This window comes from Thalia democratica, chromosome 4 (assembly GCF_965202585.1).
Source record: "Thalia democratica chromosome 4, ktThaDemo2.hap1.1, whole genome shotgun sequence".
Lineage (NCBI taxonomy): Eukaryota > Metazoa > Chordata > Thaliacea > Salpida > Salpidae > Thalia > Thalia democratica.
In genome coordinates, this window is record NC_139168.1 from 58,653,277 (window position 1) to 58,672,781 (window position 19,505).

General features: G+C 25.9%; 1 protein-coding gene across 1 annotated transcript; it reads right to left on the reverse strand.

Annotated features, from left to right (window-relative positions):
- Positions 1–1,260: 1,260 nt before the first annotated feature.
- LOC145834553 (uncharacterized) lies at positions 1,261–16,267 on the reverse strand. Its single transcript, XM_082942004.1, has 25 exons — positions 16,132–16,267; positions 14,876–15,201; positions 13,450–13,772; positions 13,177–13,330; positions 12,907–12,955; positions 12,331–12,510; positions 12,143–12,272; positions 11,660–11,776; positions 11,142–11,249; positions 10,595–10,732; positions 10,271–10,366; positions 9,958–10,167; positions 9,725–9,802; positions 9,361–9,491; positions 8,846–8,933; positions 8,472–8,522; positions 8,277–8,365; positions 7,970–8,151; positions 3,227–3,443; positions 2,683–2,806; positions 2,196–2,304; positions 2,057–2,120; positions 1,856–1,949; positions 1,578–1,727; positions 1,261–1,519 (listed from the first exon to the last, which is right to left on the reverse strand). Exons 1-25 carry the CDS (start codon positions 16,236–16,238, stop codon positions 1,445–1,447), a joined length of 3,390 nt encoding a protein of 1,129 aa, XP_082798130.1. The 5' UTR covers positions 16,239–16,267; the 3' UTR covers positions 1,261–1,444.
- Between the last annotated feature and the right edge of the window lie 3,238 nt (positions 16,268–19,505).

Sequence of the window (19,505 nt, forward strand, 5' to 3'; positions counted from 1 at the left end):
ATAACAAATTTAACTTTTGGTCTTCATAACCCTTACTAAAATATTTTTGAAAAAACTTATTCAATAAAAAAGCTGTGTCAGAAAATGATGCAATTTTTGCTTATTTAAACAATGAAGGAAAAAAGAAACTGACTTAAGCTTTGTATTTACAAAATTTTTTTGTATCTTGAAAAAATAGTTTTTCTTGTTCTATGTTGATAGTTTCCACAGCTTTTTGATATTTAGTGGATTTTTTTATCATTTGCATGTTAGATCTAAGTTGATGTTTAGTTTTTATCAAATAAGTATTGGTTTATCTAACTTTTTTTGTTATTAAAGTTTTTTTTTTATTTTACCCATATGCTTTAATGAAAAATAACTCAACACTTATAAATAGCCGATTGCTATAATTAATAAATACATCAGTAGCTTTTTTATTCTGGATTTTGTACAAGAATAATATTATATGTTTTTAAAAGTTAAATAAAAGTAAAAAATAGTTTTTATATTAATCAACAAAACTCTAAACTAAAATAAAGATACGGTTTTCTATTACAAATAATATTTTTGTCGCTTTATAAAGTAAAAAAAAAGCAGTTTTAGGACTAACTTATTCATTATAAGTTGTTCATAGACTATTCATTTTAATTAAGTTATGAACAAACACTTTTGTATACCATTTTTATCTTAACTAACAGTTAGCCTTTTCTAGCACTTGCGTTTTAGCAACCTCAATTTGAATTATTAAAACTCAGTAACTTGTGTCATACGAGTTAAAATAAATACTTTATTACGATATAATTCAAATTGTAAATATTCTTCAAGTAAAGTAATTCTTGTTAAAAGTAATTATTCATGTTGTGGTAACCACAAGATTCAGCTAAATAAAAATTTAGTTAACATATAATAAAGTTTTAACTTTTAAAGTAAAGTTTTAAAGTTGCAGGAGATGGAATAAATTTCACTGAAAAAAAAATTGTCTGATTTAGAAAAAAAATGTTTATTACAAGTTTACTAATACGTTTTTCAATAAAAAAGTATTTTTGCAGCATTGTAAGTCAAAAGCTAAACTACGTCTCTAAAACTCTCTACATTAACTACTTCTATAATCTATAATATCTATATTAGTTTTCAGTCGGTTTAAATAATGAAGATAAATAAAAATATGTATCAATTCACAAATATTTTGTAAACAAAAAATGAATTTAGTTTTGCTTAAATGAGCAACAAAAGACTAGTTTACATTTTCAATTATGTAACTTTAAAGTTCTCTACAAATATGCGTATGAAATTCAAAAAAAAATTTGTTTAAATAAAGTCACAGTAATCAGCTAGAAGAAATACAAAGCAAAATTTAAATCAGGATTCAAGGAGCAGCATATTTACAATGAGCTCGCAAAAAAAGCAGCTTATTTACAACTAAAAAAGTAACATCTAATAAAAAAACTATAACGCAAAAAAAAAATCATTCTATCCATTTTTTTCTTGTTAGTTTTGGAGAAGATTTGATGTTTTCCAAACTCGTCACTTTTGCAGTATTCTAAAGAATATAATCATTAATTTAAAAGAAATATTACTTTAAAAGTAAATTAGCTTACATTGTAATTAATTGGTGGTGAAGTATTTAAATATTCTAGCAAGCTTTCAGGCCTCTTTTGAGTAGAAAGCGGGGATTTTTGGTTCAGTGATATTGGCGAATCAGATTGCTGGTAGATTCCTAACAACTTTGCCGAAGCTGGTTTAATTAACTGAAATGAATTTAATTAATCGTTAGGTAAGTATCGCATATAAAAAATGTACAAAATTCAGGCTTTGCATGAATGAGGTATATAATATACAAGGTAGAAGAATAATATGTTTATAAGAACAAACTTACTTTTTCATTTGTAACAACATGAGATGTGGTGCTTTTTAACTCAGAGTTTTTACTTGAACTTTGCGTATTTTCAATAAACCTTACTTTAGGCTTCCTGTAAGAATAAACTAATTAGCTATTAAGTATTAGAAACCATAGGTTGTAGGCGTCTTGGTTTTTAAAGATTATTTTTATATTTTTAACTGTATGTGAAACACTAACATAGAGTCGCATACATCAAGAGGTAGTTTACTCAGTGCTGAAGTAAGGTTGGAATCTGTGACAGCTAAAAAAATATATATGTTTAAATTAAAAATTATAGAATCATGTAGAAATCAACATAAGAAACAGTACAACTAACAGTTAGAGCTAGACAGAGATGTAGAGCTTTTTAATGAAGATTTCAACGAGCTTTGGTTCGTCGACTCATTGTTTAAAGCTGAACTATCACCCGGTTGCTGGCCCAATACCTGTATTTTCAGTTTACTTTATTTAAATATAAAACGCCTTAGTATGTTTTTAACTACAAATATTAACAGAAATTTATATTTAGTAATGTTTTTAATACAAGTATTAGTCTTCAAATTTTTGTAGCTACGTAAAAAGTCTTTACTTGTGTGAAGAACTATTGTAAAAACTAACAATGAATCTATAATTTGTTGTAGTTTAGTAGAATCTAAAAATGCTACTAGAAATAAGTATGACATGAGACAGTTTTTTAATCACGTAAATCGCCTTATTTGTTAAAAGTGTTACTTTTCAAAAGCAATAAAATATCACTTACAGCTTAAATAACAACAAATGAATTAGAAACAACATGATAGTTTAGCAGCTAATTTCTAACATACCCTCCTAACATAGTGATCTAGCATTTTTCTCCTTTCTTCCCCATTGCTAGACAGCTGCATAGAATTGCTACTTTCGCAATTGCTACTTGATTTACTGTTGCTCACAGACGTTTCACTGCTTTGCCTGATATTTATTATCGTGTTATAGTTGGTCGATAAAGTTATATTAAAATTATTTTGTTGTAAAGAACTGCCTCTCTTAATTAAATCTAACAAAAAATAACTTTTAAACGTTTCTTCTTGTATAAATCATCTCTCCCAGTACTTTTACTACAAGTTTATTCGTTTTTACAGCAGTAGGCTAATAATGAATCAACAGTTAAGAAAAAGCTAGTAGATTTTTGAGACTTAAACTTATAAATGTATCAATAATTTAAGAAATTGGTCATTTATAACTAACACATAAAAACCTACCTTATATAAAACTTATAGAAATTGAATGTTTAACATGAATTCACAATAAAGGGTAAATTGCTTACTAACAGTTATAAATATTTGTGTGATATTAGATGAAAAAGTGTATTATAAATATTTAATGACAAACTTATCATTTGACAAAGAAATGTGAGTTTCAGATGATTGAATCGCATTCTTGAACATTGAAGTAAAATCAGGCAAGTTTTTCAGTAAATCCTCATCTGTTTTTGTCGATTGATGCCCGTAAAAATTACTTATGTCTTTATTTTCAACAGGAGTTTGTTTTTCCGTTTGTGATTTAGTTGGGGTCAAGGGCAAAACTAGTGGAGTTGATTCTTGAAGCTCTAAATCAAACATATTTTTATTATTTCACACAAAATTACAAAAACTTGAATTTATAATACTAAATAACACACAACCTATACTAACAGTACATGTGCTCAACTAAAAAACCTAATGGTTATATACTTTTAAAGTTATTAAAAAATATATATTTGATTTTTAAATACTAATTCTCAACAATTCAATTAAACTACAAAACTATTAATTTTCTAAAACTAAAAAAATCTCCTAAAATGTCTTTGTCTAGCTCAGCGATTCTTAATCTGGGGTAAATTTACACTTGAGGGTAAATTCATTTGTTTAAGGGGGTAAATTTTTTTATTACAAATTATGTAATTAAGGGTTTATGAATTGTCTTTTTAATTTATAAGTTATTATTTATTTTAATGTCTTTAAAGTTAAATAAACTCCTAAAATAGTACATTTTTTTATATATAATAAGCTTGAAGCTCAAAGCTTTTCCTCAAAATGACTTAATATTCTAACATTTGGGGGTTAATTTGGTAATTACCTTCCAAAAAGGGGTTAAACATGAAAAAAAGGATAAGAACTACTGGTCTAGCTTATCATTAAAACAAGTAATTCTCAAAATGTTTTTAAGCTGTGCCCAGTAAATCACAATAAGTGAAACTGTATCAAGAAGTGTTATGTAAGTTCGTGATTTAAAGCAGTGCTTCTTAAATGGGGTTCCGCGGAACCTTAGGGTTCCGCGAAGCCTTTCGAAATTTAAAAAAAAAATATGAAAAAAAAAAAACATAAATCATAAAACTTCAAAAAAAATGGAACACATAAAATGGAAACTATATATAATTATAGAATCCGTTGATCTACTTAGTGTGTATCTAGCGGTATGACTTTTCATGGGTATTCATTATTGATAGGTGTCCTAGTTGCGCAAATTTTTGCAAATTTTTTGAATTTCTATTTTTAGTGACGTTATGAAAATACTGGTATTATCACTAAAGCAAACAATGTAGGAGCAACCAAAACAAATTCTAAATGTTTACGCAATAAAAATAAATAAAAAATCTTTATCATAAACTTATTTCTGGTATATTATATTGTTACAAATGCTGTAAAAATGTTTAAAAAGGTGTCTATTAGCTTGATTTAAAAATCAAAATGTATAAAAGCTAAATGGATACATTGTTTTTAACATAGAGAAAATTTGGCCACAAAACATCTTCCTTCTTGTTTACAAGAAGTTCTCTCATCGTCAATTAAAACTGTTAATTTTATAAAGAAAAGTGATACAAAGGCCAGATGTTTCAAAAACCTTTGTGAAAGTTTAGATGCTGACCATCTGCGACTTCTTTATCACAATGAAGTTCGCTGGCTTTCGAAGGGGCGGACACTGGTTCGTCTCGTTGAATTAAAAGAGCAGGTGTTCACCTTTCTTAAAGATGAAGGCTCAGAATTAGTGAAGTTCTTTGAAGATGATGTTTTTTTGGCCAGGCTAGCTTATCTCACCGATATTTTCAAAGAATTGAACGTTTTGAACTTAAGCATGCAAGGGAAGCAAAATTCCATTTTTGTCATGACAGACAAGATTGAGGCGTTTAAAATAGAATTAACTTTTGGAAGAAAAAGGTTAGCAATGGTAATTTTGCGATGTTTCACCGATTTGATGAGGCCCATGAAAAATTTATAGAATTCAACTTCTCTGACGAAATATACAACCACCTTGATCTTTTGTCTGTAAAGTTTCAACATTATTTTCCTAAATATTTTCGCATCGAAAACTTATGGATTTTGAATCTTTTTATGTGTGATATTGCTTCAGAAGAAGTGAATCTTCCTACAGATACAGAAAACGAATTGCTGCAACTATCTGAAGATAGCAATTTAAAATTGAGTTTCAAAGGGAAGGAGCTATTAGATTTTTGGATATGTGCAATTTCAGAGTACCCCGTCTTAGCAAAGCGTGCAGTAAAATTTATTTTACCATTCACCACCACTTACCTTTACGAGTCCGGCTTTTCGCATGTAACAAACATTAAAACGAAGCAAAGGAACTGTATGCTGACTCCAACCTTATCTGCCTGTCTCCGTCTCAGTCTATCCAAAATCCAGCCGCGCATTGTTAGTAAGAGATAAGTCAGGGTTTCCCAAAGTGGGCGATATCGCTGCTCTATATAGTTTCAATTCAAAAAGTCAATTTTATACTAAAAAACCCAAAAATAGATTGTTGTAATACTTTAAATCAGTGCTTCTGAACCTTTTTCTAGTGGCGGAACCCTTTTCCAAAGTTCAACTTTTCCGCGGAACCCCTAATTTTAATTTTACATAAAATGTTTAATATAGTATTTCCTGCAAAAAACTAAAGAATTTCAGTGAAAAACGAATTTTTTAGCAAAACTATATCATTGTTAGAAATCATACAAATTGTAATAGTATTAAGCCGAGTCAAAACTGAAGTGCGCCAGAGGCAATAGGTATTTTATGATTCTATAATAAATAAACAAAAACAAGCATGATTAATCAAACATAAAAATCTTTCCTTGCATATTAAAAACAAAATGAGAGCTACAAACAATAACATTATGAGTATGAACCTAATCGAATTCACAGACTACTGTAATAAACGGGTAAGATGCCTAACAAAAAATAAGTAAAAAACATTTAGTGCAAAACTTGAACTTATCTCTTACTAACAATGCGCGGCTGGATTTTGGATAGACTGAGACGGAGACAGGCAGATAAGGTTGGAGTCAGCATACAGTTCCTTTGCTTCGTTTTAATGTTTGTTACATGCGAAAAGCCGGGCTCGCAAAGGTAAGTGGTGGTGAATGGTAAAATAAATTTTACTGCACGCTTTGCTAAGACGGGGTACTCTGAAATTGCACATATCCAAAAATCTAATAGCTCCTTCCCTTTGAAACTCAATTTTAAATTGCTATCTTCAGATAGTTGCAGCAATTCGTTTTCTGTATCTGTAGGAAGATTCACTTCTTCTGAAGCAATATCACACATAAAAAGATTCAAAATCCATAAGTTTTCGATGCGAAAATATTTAGGAAAATAATGTTGAAACTTTACAGACAAAAGATCAAGGTGGTTGTATATTTCGTCAGAGAAGTTGAATTCTATAAATTTTTCATGGGCCTCATCAAATCGGTGAAACATCGCAAAATTACCATTGCTAACCTTTTTCTTCCAAAAGTTAATTCTATTTTAAACGCCTCAATCTTGTCTGTCATGACAAAAATGGAATTTTGCTTCCCTTGCATGCTTAAGTTCAAAACGTTCAATTCTTTGAAAATATCGGTGAGATAAGCTAGCCTGGCCAAAAAAACATCATCTTCAAAGAACTTCACTAATTCTGAGCCTTCATCTTTAAGAAAGGTGAACACCTGCTCTTTTAATTCAACGAGACGAACCAGTGTCCGCCCCTTCGAAAGCCAGCGAACTTCATTGTGATAAAGAAGTCGCAGATGGTCAGCATCTAAACTTTCACAAAGGTTTTTGAAACATCTGGCCTTTGTATCACTTTTCTTTATAAAATTAACAGTTTTAATTGACGATGAGAGAACTTCTTGTAAACAAGAAGGAAGATGTTTTGTGGCCAAATTTTCTCTATGTTAAAAACAATGTATCCATTTAGCTTTTATACATTTTGATTTTTAAATCAAGCTAATAGACACCTTTTTAAACATTTTTACAGCATTTGTAACAATATAATATACCAGAAATAAGTTTATGATAAAGATTTTTTATTTATTTTTATTGCGTAAACATTTAGAATTTGTTTTGGTTGCTCCTACATTGTTTGCTTTAGTGATAATACCAGTATTTTCATAACGTCACTAAAAATAGAAATTCAAAAAATTTGCAAAAATTTGCGCAACTAGGACACCTATCAATAATGAATACCCATGAAAAGTCATACCGCTAGATACACACTAAGTAGATCAACGGATTCTATAATTATATATAGTTTCCATTTTATGTGTTCCATTTTTTTTGAAGTTTTATGATTTATGTTTTTTTTTTTCATATTTCTTTTTTAAATTTCGAAAGGCTTCGCGGAACCCCTGAGAGGCGTCTCGGAACCCTAAGGTTCCGCGGAACCCCATTTCAGAAGCACTGAATTATAGAGTAATAAGTTATTTTTCAAACTTTTTCTTTTCTGATTATAAATTCTGAGCTAAGAACACTTACTGTGTACAGGTAGGTATTTTGAGAAAAAATTACTTAGACTAATCACCCATGTCTGTAAGTACAATTTTTAAATCTTAACATTTTGTATGCACATTACACATAAAACTTTATTTACTATTTTCTATCCATATCAAATAATATCTTTTTTAAAAGTAGACCTGCTGTACTTGTTCTTTGTTTGTAAAAGAAGTAACACCTTTATAACTTGAACTCGTTTTAAAAAAAGTTGAGCTTCAACGTAAGGATTCTTAACTTCTATATGTATATTTAGTTTTTGTTTAAACTATGTATTGACATAACAATTTTTAATCATACAAAAGCTAATATAGTAACTAACAAAAGCTAAACTTCAATTGTATTGACTTACCGGAAAGTTTATTGTCTAGGTTAGTCAAAATACTCCTGGTTTTTTCATTAATCAAACTGTCCACCGAGGTATAATGACGATTTTGACTTTTTTCTAACTTAACACTTTTTACGGAATATTTGTTTACTATAGAATCTACATTAGACTCATCTAAATTTCTTGCTGGTGCATTCACAAAGGGTCTTCAAAGTTGAAATTAAAATGTTATTTTAGATAAACACGTCACATAAAACAGCTTATAATATTGTATATGTATTTAGTGAACGAAAACTAAAAATAAGCTGTTTAACTGAATTAAATTACTAACTGTTGCAGCAAAGAAACATTTTCTTTGTTTTTAGGCGGTGACTCTTTTTGAGGTATTCTTATCATTACATGCTTTGTACTCGAATAACTCTGTTAAGTTTTGTTTATATTTATACCTAAATAATACTTTAATCTTTATAATTAATTGTGTCAGTTATATTTTTAAGAGTTAAAATTAACTGAAACAAAAACAAACTCTGGATACATCTGGACTTCCATCTTCAGTAAGTGAACTATCTCCCATTGCCTATAAAATAAATGTTTATTATAGTTTTTAATTGTACCATATAAAATAAAATAAAAATTAAACAAGTAAACAACAAACGATTAACACTTATTAAAGTAAAATGATGACAAAACTTTTATATTAACTAAAGCAGTTGTTCAAAAATTTTAACTTATATTTTACTTTATCTTACTAGAAAAATTAATTTATTGTACATAAAAGTTATGCTTTGATAATAAATTTATCTAGTCGGTTATGATTACTAAAGCTTTTTACTTCAAAGGTAGATAACATCATATTAAAGTAGTAAACATATTATTTTTTATTAAACATGTATTTTATACCTGAATAGTTTGGCTATAATGTGATTGAAGTAAGCTTTGAAATTTAGCTTTCATCTCATCTTTAATTATGCAAGTTTTTTGTTCTAGTCTGGAAAGTTGAATATTCTTTTATTAAATTACATAAAACTCATGATAGTTCATAGAAAAAAGTTATAGTAAGAAAAACAGTGTTAGCTTAATTTTAAAACATATTAGTTGATTTTATACATTTTATTCTATGCACATATACTTTGATAACTTATAAGCTGAATACAGTTTAAAGGATATAATTACGAGAATGCATTGTACCTAAGTGATAGAATCAAAAACTGGATAGTAGTACCAGTTAGTTTACAGTATCGTATCTTCAAAGAGTCAAATCAGGAAGTCTCGTAAATGCAAAATCGAACCGAACTAATTGTATTATACTAAGTATTAAGATGAATATTCTAGTTATTTATACTTTTAATATTACAAAACTTTTTTATAAGCTTAAATTTTTAACTAATGTCATGATGTCGTACTTTTGTACATACTTTTTTTGATAGGAGACTTCTATTTGATGGGTGGCGTTATTGAAGCCTATTTGCTGTTTGTTAAGATTGTCTTTGTGATTACCTAATAGATTTTCCAGCTCTTTTTTGTGAGATTCGATCAATTCTAAAACCTGTTAGCACCAATGTTTTAATAAAGTTTAGTTTACCTTAACGTTGAGTATTATAATCAATTTTTTAAACTGTATCAAAGTATTTCATGTTGTTTTCGAAATTAATAAAGTTAGTCAAAAATTACTATTGTTTTGTAATTTAAATAAGTCTTTAGACATTTATAGTTTTTATTTCGTGATTTCAACACTAAAACTTTTATATCAAGTTCAGCTAGTTTATAAGTTATACTAACTTGTTTTTTATTATTTTCAATTATTTGAACTTCCCTTTCATCTGACACAAGTTTTGCTTTTTCTAACTCTTCAAGAACCTTTGTTTGTATACGTAAAAAAAAATTAAAAAGCAATATTATTTGTGATCTTATAAATAAAAAAAGCAATAAAACTCATTTAATTATTTAAACAATATAACAAAGAAAAATAAGTTCCCAAATGAAACTAAGCTAAATATATTTCATTAACAAACTTTTTTATTGGCTTCAATTTCCATTTCATCTTGGAGTTTGGCCATAGCACTTTCGTGAGCTTTCATATCCTCTTCCCTTTGAATTTGAATTTCTTCAACTTTATGCTGCAACTTACGCATCTTGTCTTCATTCTCATCCGCTTCCCTCGAATGTCTGCGGTTTTCAATCTCTAACACCTCCACTCTTTCGCGCTCCAACTTTAATTTTTCCTGTTTAAAAATTGTCATAAAATATAGGAAGTTAAAGAAAAACATAAAACCAAACTACTTTTTAACTTTGACAACTGTATACTTGAGTTTAAAAAATACCAACTCTGTATTCATCCACTTCCTTTTCGTGCTTTTCATTTTTTTCATTGATCATTTTGTTCCAATGCATTTCTTCTTTTACAAAAATTTTGCCTTGTTTCTGATCAAACAAACAGTTTAATTCATTTAGTGTATTTTTAAACTAGAAAGCTGTTATAAAAGTTAGTTATTCGACAAAATCAATTTTTTGAAAGATTGTATTAACATTTAGTAAGAAGTACGAAGTAAAAATAATTATACTACAACAAACAACTATAATTACTTTATATTATGATTGTTAAATAAAGTAAGAAATTGTTTTTATATGTAACTAAAAAAATCAGCATACTTCAATGTCAAGGTGAGCATCAGCAAGCAATTTCTTTAAGTTTTCAACATCTTCTTTTAAAGCTTCTTGCTCCTTCTCCAGTTTTTTAATATATTTATTTTTCGAATCTATTGACTTATGAATATGTGCTGCTTTATTCTAAAATTATAAAATAGCTATCATTAAATAAACTCTATAATACAACTTTTTGAATGAAAACTAAATAATTAAACCATAATTTATTGAAAATTCTAACAACTAATTTACTTTTTAAATTTTTGAGATTCTATTAAAACTTTACAACCAATGCAACAAATACTTTATAGAATTTTATAAATTATCCTAAGCATAAATATAAACAAAATCATTTTTGATCTTTTTTTGTAGTTTATAATGTCTAACAAAGCTGACTGTCTTATGATAACATATTGAAAAATATTGCATTATAGAAATAAATTATTTGAAAGTTTCTAAATCAAAATGCATTTTACTTTTAAATTCTAATATCAAATCATTTTTTTATTAATGCGCATGGTGATTTTTTTATTTCAAATAAAACTTTATTCACTTGCATTGGCTGTCTTGTTGACTTAGCATCTATTAATTTCAATTTCATTTGATCCTTTATTAGTTTATTCATAATTATTGTCAACTCTTTTTCCCTTGAACACATTTCCTTTAATTTTAAGATTTTTATTTTTTATTTTGAAGTTTAATAGCAACTGTAAACAAATTGTAAAAAATATCTATGCTAATTTACTTAAAGCAACCATAAGTAGTGTAAATTATTAAAGTAACTGCATATCAAAGAAAAACATTAAAGTGATTACACTTGTTTAAATTAAATATGTTTGATTACATTTTCCTAGTAAATAGATAGATGCATTTTAATGTATAAAGTTATAATTAGCACTTAATTTAATATATGATTTAAACTTGAACAAATTCTATAAAAAAACTAAAATACGAAACATAATAATCTAATATAAGTTAAGTTGTTCGTTTCAAAATTAAAAGAAACGTTTTGTAATGTTTTAAAGCTCATGTACAGCTCTTAATAAGTATAAACAGTATTATTGTATTTACATCATTAATTTTTGAAATTTCAACATCCGTTGCCTCTTTTTCAGACTTTAAAAGAATAATATTCTCCACTAAGTTTTTCTCATGTGATTTCCAATTTCCTAACATTTGCATCAACATCTAAAAACAAGTTATAGTTTAAAACTTAATTAATTACTATGTGTCTCAAAACAATCTTTTTTTATAAACAAATTACTATACTTATAAAACAGCAATTCTAATTAATGATCTACCAGGTCCACAAATAAAGATACAGCTAGATCCACTTCTTTTTCAAAATAAAATAAATAACTTGTATTTTAAACTAAAAACTAATTGATAAAAAATGTTGATATTAGCAAAAAACAAATCAAACAAGCTTGACTACGCCTGAGTTTTTCAAAAGAGTTCAAACTAGCCAGAGTAGATTGAGTGTGTGGCAGCTCTGATATTTTTTTTTTTAATAAAAATACAGCCTACTTCTGTTTAATATATGTACTTACATACCTTGTCTAATTGTTCGATCATAGTATCTTTTTTAGCCTCTACAGAATGGGCAACTGCCAGTTCTTGTTTTGTTTCCAAAATTTTATTTTGAAGAGAATGTATTTCTTGTTCACAATGCTTGCGTCTAAACCTATTTATAATTTTTATCTAGAAATCAGTTTTATTAATACAACTAAATAATAAAAAACCTTTCTTTTTCTAGAGTCTCATTCAAAATAGTAATTTCACTAGTAGATGTTACTAATTGATCTTTATTACTATTTGCACAGTGATTTGATTGATTAGTGAGTTGTTTTGCTTGTTTAAGCATATCAAACATTTTTACAGCCATATCAGTATCAGTTTCAAGTAAGTTTTGCTTTTCATACCTGTGTTATAAATATACTAAGATAAACATTTCACACTAAGCTAGTTTTTACTAGTAAGATAAAAACTTAAGTTTGTAAAATATAAAAAGAAAATAATAACAAAAATCTGGTGCAATAACCTTAAACACTTATTAACTCGTGTACATTTAAAATTAGTAAACCATTTACTTGAGTTTAAAATTAGGCTAACAAAAAACACAAAATCGAAACTAAATTAGCTCAATATTTCCAATTGTGTAATAAAAACTTTTCTGATACTTATCTATTACAAAAACCTATATTCTATAGATGTTAAAAATTATTAACATCCACTTTTTGATGATAAGTGTACATCAAAATTTATTTTGGTATAAATTTAAGTATTCAAAAAATAAAAATATCAAACAATACTAAGACCTTAGTTGGTTGACATCAGTGTCAATGTTTTCAATTCCTAACATGCTCTCTGTTAAACATGTATTAAAAATTATTCAATATAACAAGCTACTATTAACATTATAAAAACATTTGTTAAACAAAAATTTTGCACTTGATTGGTTTTACTTTGAAATTACACAATGTAACCTAATTGCATCTTAAGCAGTTGTGACTTTACTTATTGAGTAAATAACTATTCATATAGTTTTTCACTAAGAACCTTGAATTAAATGTAGTATATAAGCTTACCGTCTACATTAGAGGGATTCAAATATGTTTTAAGATGGTTCCTAAATTTTTTCATTTCAGCTATTGGTGGTGAGTCAACTATTTTTTTAGGTTTATGATCATTGTCTTTTTTTGGCTTTGTGTGTTTTTCCTTTTGTTGATTAAAATTGATTTTCTGTTAAAAGTAGCTTTATTTACTGCTATAGTGTGGCTCTTATATTTTTGACATATAAAAAATAGTAAATGTATCTAAATATTCTTTATTTACTTAAACAAATAAATTTAATTTCTTACACTTTTTTCTTTAGTAATTTTCTTGAAAATATTCCGTTTTTCCATAGAAAGAGGCTTAGTGACTTTAGCAGCAGAAGATTTTGTCTGTTTAATTTTTTTAGGTGATTTTCTATTTTTAATGACTTCTTTAATTTTGCTTTTGTTGTTTGTCATTTTTTTAAGAGCAATCTGACTGTCTTCAGTATAAATTTCTTTTTCAACATGGTTAATAAATTCATCTAAGTCTGAGGGCAGCACAAATTCATTATTACTTGTAACTCCATTAGTAGGTAACTCTGGACGACTGGTATCATAACTTTGTATACTACTTTGCAGTTTTTTTGCTGCAAAATTATTTTTTGTTATAAAAGCTTTTTATTCTAAATACCTTATTTCAAAAAAAGTTTTAAAAAATGGTATTGGAAAATTAAAATATAGTATAAATTTTATAAGCTAGAATGCCTTGACTTTTTTAGAACATGTTTTTATCCAACTCTGTTTTCATTATTTTTCTTCATAAATTTAAAAACTTTATCAAACCTTGCTTAGTTACTATTACAAGTAAACTTTTAAAATAAATCTATTACTTAATAATCTTATGTGCTTAAGACTTTTCCTTTACTGTGCCAAGATTTTCATGAGTCAGAAAAACAGTAATTTAAAGCCTTTTGAGGGGTAATTTTTTTAAATAACTTGATCAAAACTTGTAAAGTTTTAACCAAGTCTGTTAATTTATCTGTGTTAATTTTTTTAACAAAGTGAAACAAATTTCAGTTAGATAAAGAAAAGTACTGTGAAAACTGTTGTTATCATTGTAAATTTAACTTGTTTTGTTAGGAACTGTGTTAACACATTATTAGCTATTAAATTTTAATATTAGTATCTTTATCTTTAGCTACTCAAAAACTAAAAAAAAAAGAGTTAAAACTACTTCAATCTCTTGTATTAGACTAAAACTAATTCTATAAAGAGTCAATAAAAAATAAGAAAATATTTCATAAAGTAAAGAATTCTTATGACATATACAACACTTATTTGATTATGCATGGTTTGACAAAATGTAATTTTATACTCATAACTTTAATATTATTATACTTTATTATACTACAAAGAAAATTTAAAGCAAACAGTTGTTGTTTATATTACTAAAAAATTGGTAAAGCATTACTTTTAAACAAAAAATTTAAAATCAAGAGAGATTTTGTGAATTTTTATGATTTTTAACTATATCCAGAGAAATTCAATATTTTTTCACAAAATTACAAACACCCAAGAAAATCAGGTGTAGTGAAACCTTGTATTAAACTTGATAGAACTTACTTTGAAACTATTTTTCATTTTTATGCAATATTTTATTATATTCTTTACAGAAACAAGACAAAACTATATACATAAATTACAAAATTATATTGTATATAATGGTTAAAATAACAAAATAAACAAATACCAGTTTTAGAAGCTTGAAGACTTTCAGTAGCTAAGTCTTCATAATCATCAATGATACAATTATTAAAACAACCAATGGAAGTTGAAAGTGTTCTGGAAAATTGTTGGTTATATATAGTGGCATCTCGCTGAAGTTGCACACTTTCAGGGCTTGAATCTTGCAAGTCAACAAAAGATATACAACTTGTTTTACTGGGAGACATGCTAGCTTTCATTTCCATTTCTCTTTTTAAACTTGCTGTTAAGGATTCTTGTAGAAGCTTAATAGATTCATTAGCACTTTCATTCAGTTGGTTTGTTATGTTGTTATTATCATTAGAACTTATACTGCAAATGTTTTAGTTACATTAAGTGTTATAATAGACTTTATATTTTATTTTTTACAAGTTGCAAACACAAAATACAGTAATTACCTCGGATGATGTTGCAACAATATCAAGATGATATTTTATTATATTTGCTTTTTTAACCATATTTTTAATCTAAAAACTTATACTTTATAAATATATATAAACAAAACTAAACTTATTTATCATAAACTAATAAAACTTACCAGTTTAATCACTTTTATTTTACAATATAAAGCAATTATATAATTACAACAATTTATACTGATAACGATATTATAAAATAAAATTATCAAATATTTTAGCTTATAATAAATAAATTTAGTTCTTGCTATGTATTTAAATAGCTCGTTTTAAACAAAGTATCTTTTTAGATTAAACACTTTAGGCTTAAAAGATTGATTTTTAGCCTAGAATTATGGTTAAAAAATACTTCAACTTCAATATAATTTCAGGTTAATACTAGTGCGACTTCATCCTAGGTAATTACCCAAAATACTACACTTTTGCAATAAATAATCAGGATTGTCACTTTTTTATCAAAACTCAGAACATTTGGCTAATAATTGCTGGAGTAAGTATATTGATTTATAGTAACAAAAATTAAACTATTTTTGTAAAAAAAAACTTTTGAAATTATTTAAAATAATCAATTTAGCTTAATCTTATTATTAATCATAGTAAAAAAGGACAAATGACAATGAGAATATTTTTTAAGTTGTGACATAAGATATATTTTTAAAGTAAACTAATTCTAAATCAATAAAAAAATAAAACAATTTTGCTTTAAATTTAAATAAAATATTACAATTATTTTAAGTAAAAGTTTAGAAACAACATTTTCAAATGTTGTATAAAGAGGAAGAAAAATTTTTCAAACTGATTTTAAAACACATAAACCATTAAATACCTTATAAAACTTTTGTTTGTACAGTTGTCACCTTCTTGTTTAGAGCTTTTGTCCTCAGTTAGGTCAGAAACATTTAAGCTATCATTCATGACAGATGTGCTATCCATTTAGAATTGTGCAACAAATTTTTATTCCTAAGATGTATTATTAGTCAATTTTTACTATTATTATTAATCTAGTTTTTTTTTAATTTCTTTAAAATTAAAATTAAAACCTTTTTGTGAATTTCTTATGTGATAAGAAAAAAAAAGTGAGATAATTTAAAAAAACTAAATACAGTTTATACCCAAGAACTACTTTTGTACAATATATAAAATCCAAGTAAACTTCATAAGTTCGATATAATCTTCTTATTGAAGGAAAGCTAAAGGAAAATTTTGAGTTTTTGTTGTGACTTATTAATTATTCTCTACACTAATCATTTAACATAGGTGTTAGCATTAAATTTTTTATTTTAACAAATCTAAAAAAAATTAAAAATTCTGATAGAAAAAGATAGCAGTGCGGAGTATAATATTAGTCTAATGAACTTAACAAAGTAATTTTTTATATACTTAATAAATTCTATCATTTGATGGTTTTGTAAAGAATAAAAATTGCAAAGGAATGCTACTTTCAACTGTTATTAAACTGTTACAGCTATTTGGAAAATTCAAAACATAAATTACCCTAATTGAAATATTGTTAGAACCGCCAGTTTTCTTTTTGTTAATTGCATAACATAATGAAATGTAAGTACATCAACGACATTTGCATATCTAAACAGAAAAAAAAATACTTTTTACGATATTAAATTCTTTAGTATTAAACTTTTTTAACAATATATTTTTAAAGTTATAATAAATTTCATGAAAAATGCTTTAAAAAAATTAGTTTTACTTTATAATAGACTACCACTTTTTGGTATCTATTAATATATTCTTAAAAGTTAAGTACTTATTTTCTTTAAATTTTTGATAAGAAAAGAAACTTTGTTTAAGTAATTTAATCTAATTTAAAATTACAACAATTTAAGTGTCTTTACTTTTTTATTTTACTTCCTTTTAGTAATTAAAAAAGTTTTATCACTGTTTCTGACTTTAATTTTTAATTAATATTTAATTAGTACTCATAAAAATGTACATAAGAACTTATTTCAATAAAATAGTGTTATCTATTTTAGTTGTTACCAATCTAGATAGATTTGATTGTAACTGTAATATGATAAGTTTTATATTTTTTAGCAGATTTATAAGTTATATTTACATTTTAAATTAAAAAACCCAACAAAAAGTAAAACACATTTTTCAAACTATTCTCTTACATCAATCTTGAACTAATTTGTAGCATTAAGCCAATATTACATTGTTAAACTATATAAATGGAACATTTATTAAGTAATTTTAAAAGGTTGTAAATTTAATAAATTTTCGGTGACTTATTTTAAAGTGTTTTTAATATATATAAGCTCATTTTTTGACCAATTTATTATTATTTATTTTTTTAATATCGTTAAAATTTAGAGCAAGTTTTTAAATTTTTATACATATTAACCAATTTTCACTTAACCTTTATCATTTATTAGTTTGATAACTATTTTTTGTGGCATTACACAATTTCTATTCAAATTCAAATAAAATTACGTTTGATAGTTTTATTTCTGATTATTTTGAATAATTCTGCTTAATTAATTTAATCCTGGAGAATTTTAAATCTAAATAAATTTCAACCAATGAAATTTTAACCTGTTTAATTTTCGTCTAAATTTATTTCATTCTAATCACTTACAATCCAAATTATCTCCAACCTGGTAACTCTAAATAAAGTCATTTTTGTTTAAAATTATTTACCATTCGGTTATTTTTCATCCAAAATTTTCAATACGTCAATTCCCTTCCCACCCAAATTAATCTTAATCTGTTAAATTTAAACCTGACTAATTCGATGACCGCTAGGATGCTTTTAAAATCGGCGACCTTTAAATTTTTAGCTAATTTTTTTTTTTACCTTGTGAAATATCGCAAAAACCCTGTTTGCAAATTTTCAGCTGATTTGAGGTAGCCAATATAAAGACTAATTTATATTTTCTTAAAACAACCCCAATACAAACTTTATGGGACCGAAAAAATTAAACCTTTGAATCTTTAGTTAATTTTATTTTTACATTAGGAAAATTATCTTAAAAACACATTGTGCACAATTTAAGACGATTTAAAGAAAGTTTTATGTGGCATTTCTTGTTATTAGGCAAAAAAAACTTGAAATTCAAGGAAACTTAAAAAAATGAATAAAAATAACATAAAATCAAGAATTGCCTCAATAATACTTTATTTAAATCTTTCGATTTTTTTGGTCCCATATAGTTTGCATTGGTGGTGTTTTCAGAAAATGTAAATTAACCTCTATATTCGCTACTTCAAAGCAGCTTAAAATTTGCACATAAAGTTTTTGCGATATTTCCCAAGGTTAAAAAAATTTCCTGCTGTAAATTCAAAGGTCGCCGATTTTATAAGCACCCTAATGACTATACATATTATTCACATTTGTATCGGTTACAATTCGATTAATTTTTTTATCATCAAATATTTTCTATCATTTAAAAATTACTAAAATTTTCAAACAATTATCTAACTAAATAAGCTTTATATTAATTATTATTTAATAAATACAAATCTTTTTTGATCATTTGTTCAAATCATATTCGATTCTAAATTTTTTTTATCCAAGTTGTATCATGCAAATCAAGTTATACCTAATTCATTCTTATCTGAAAAACTCTATCCAAACTATAATCTATCAAATATTTTCATATTTAGGTTTATTTTCAACCGATAAGAGTTAGTTTAACTAAATCTTATTGTCGAACAAAGTAGAAAAGCAACAAAACAAAAAAACAATTCACTTAAAATTTTACTGCAAAAAAACAACTTAATCTCATTATTTAAAGATAAAAAAATAACTATTGTAAGCATTTTTTTTATATATAAAAGTTAATGAATTTAGAAGCTGTAAGTTTCTATATTTATCATGTGTGTAAACATCTAGCATAATAAGTTAAACACAAAGTTTGAAAGTGTTCTAAATACGTATTGAACTATAAACTTTTATAAATCACTAGGCAAATATTTTTTAATGAAATGTTAATTCATTGACTTTAGGCCTTATTTCTCATCACAGCAGCAAGCTCTTAATATTCAGAGTTCAATAATGAAAGTAGTTGCAGCAGTTCATTGAAAATTAATTAAGATTTTATTGTTGACGGATTTTTTTCACTTTTAGAACATTGTTTTTAAAATAAATTTTAAAATGTTTTAAGTTATAACATACATATCATGAATTAAAATTATCAGTTAGATAAATGATAAATAATTAACATTAAATATATAGATAAAAGT

Coding starts and splice junctions, on each gene's coding strand:
- LOC145834553 (XM_082942004.1), bottom strand. CDS start 16,238: ATGGATAGCACATCTGTCATGAATGATAGCTTAAATGTTTCTGACCTA. Junction 12,956..13,176: donor GAATCCCTCTAATGTAGACG/GTAAGCTTATAT, acceptor CATGTTTAACAG/AGAGCATGTTAGGAATTGAA. Junction 10,733..11,141: donor CAACAAGACAGCCAATGCAA/GTGAATAAAGTT, acceptor TTATAATTTTAG/AATAAAGCAGCACATATTCA.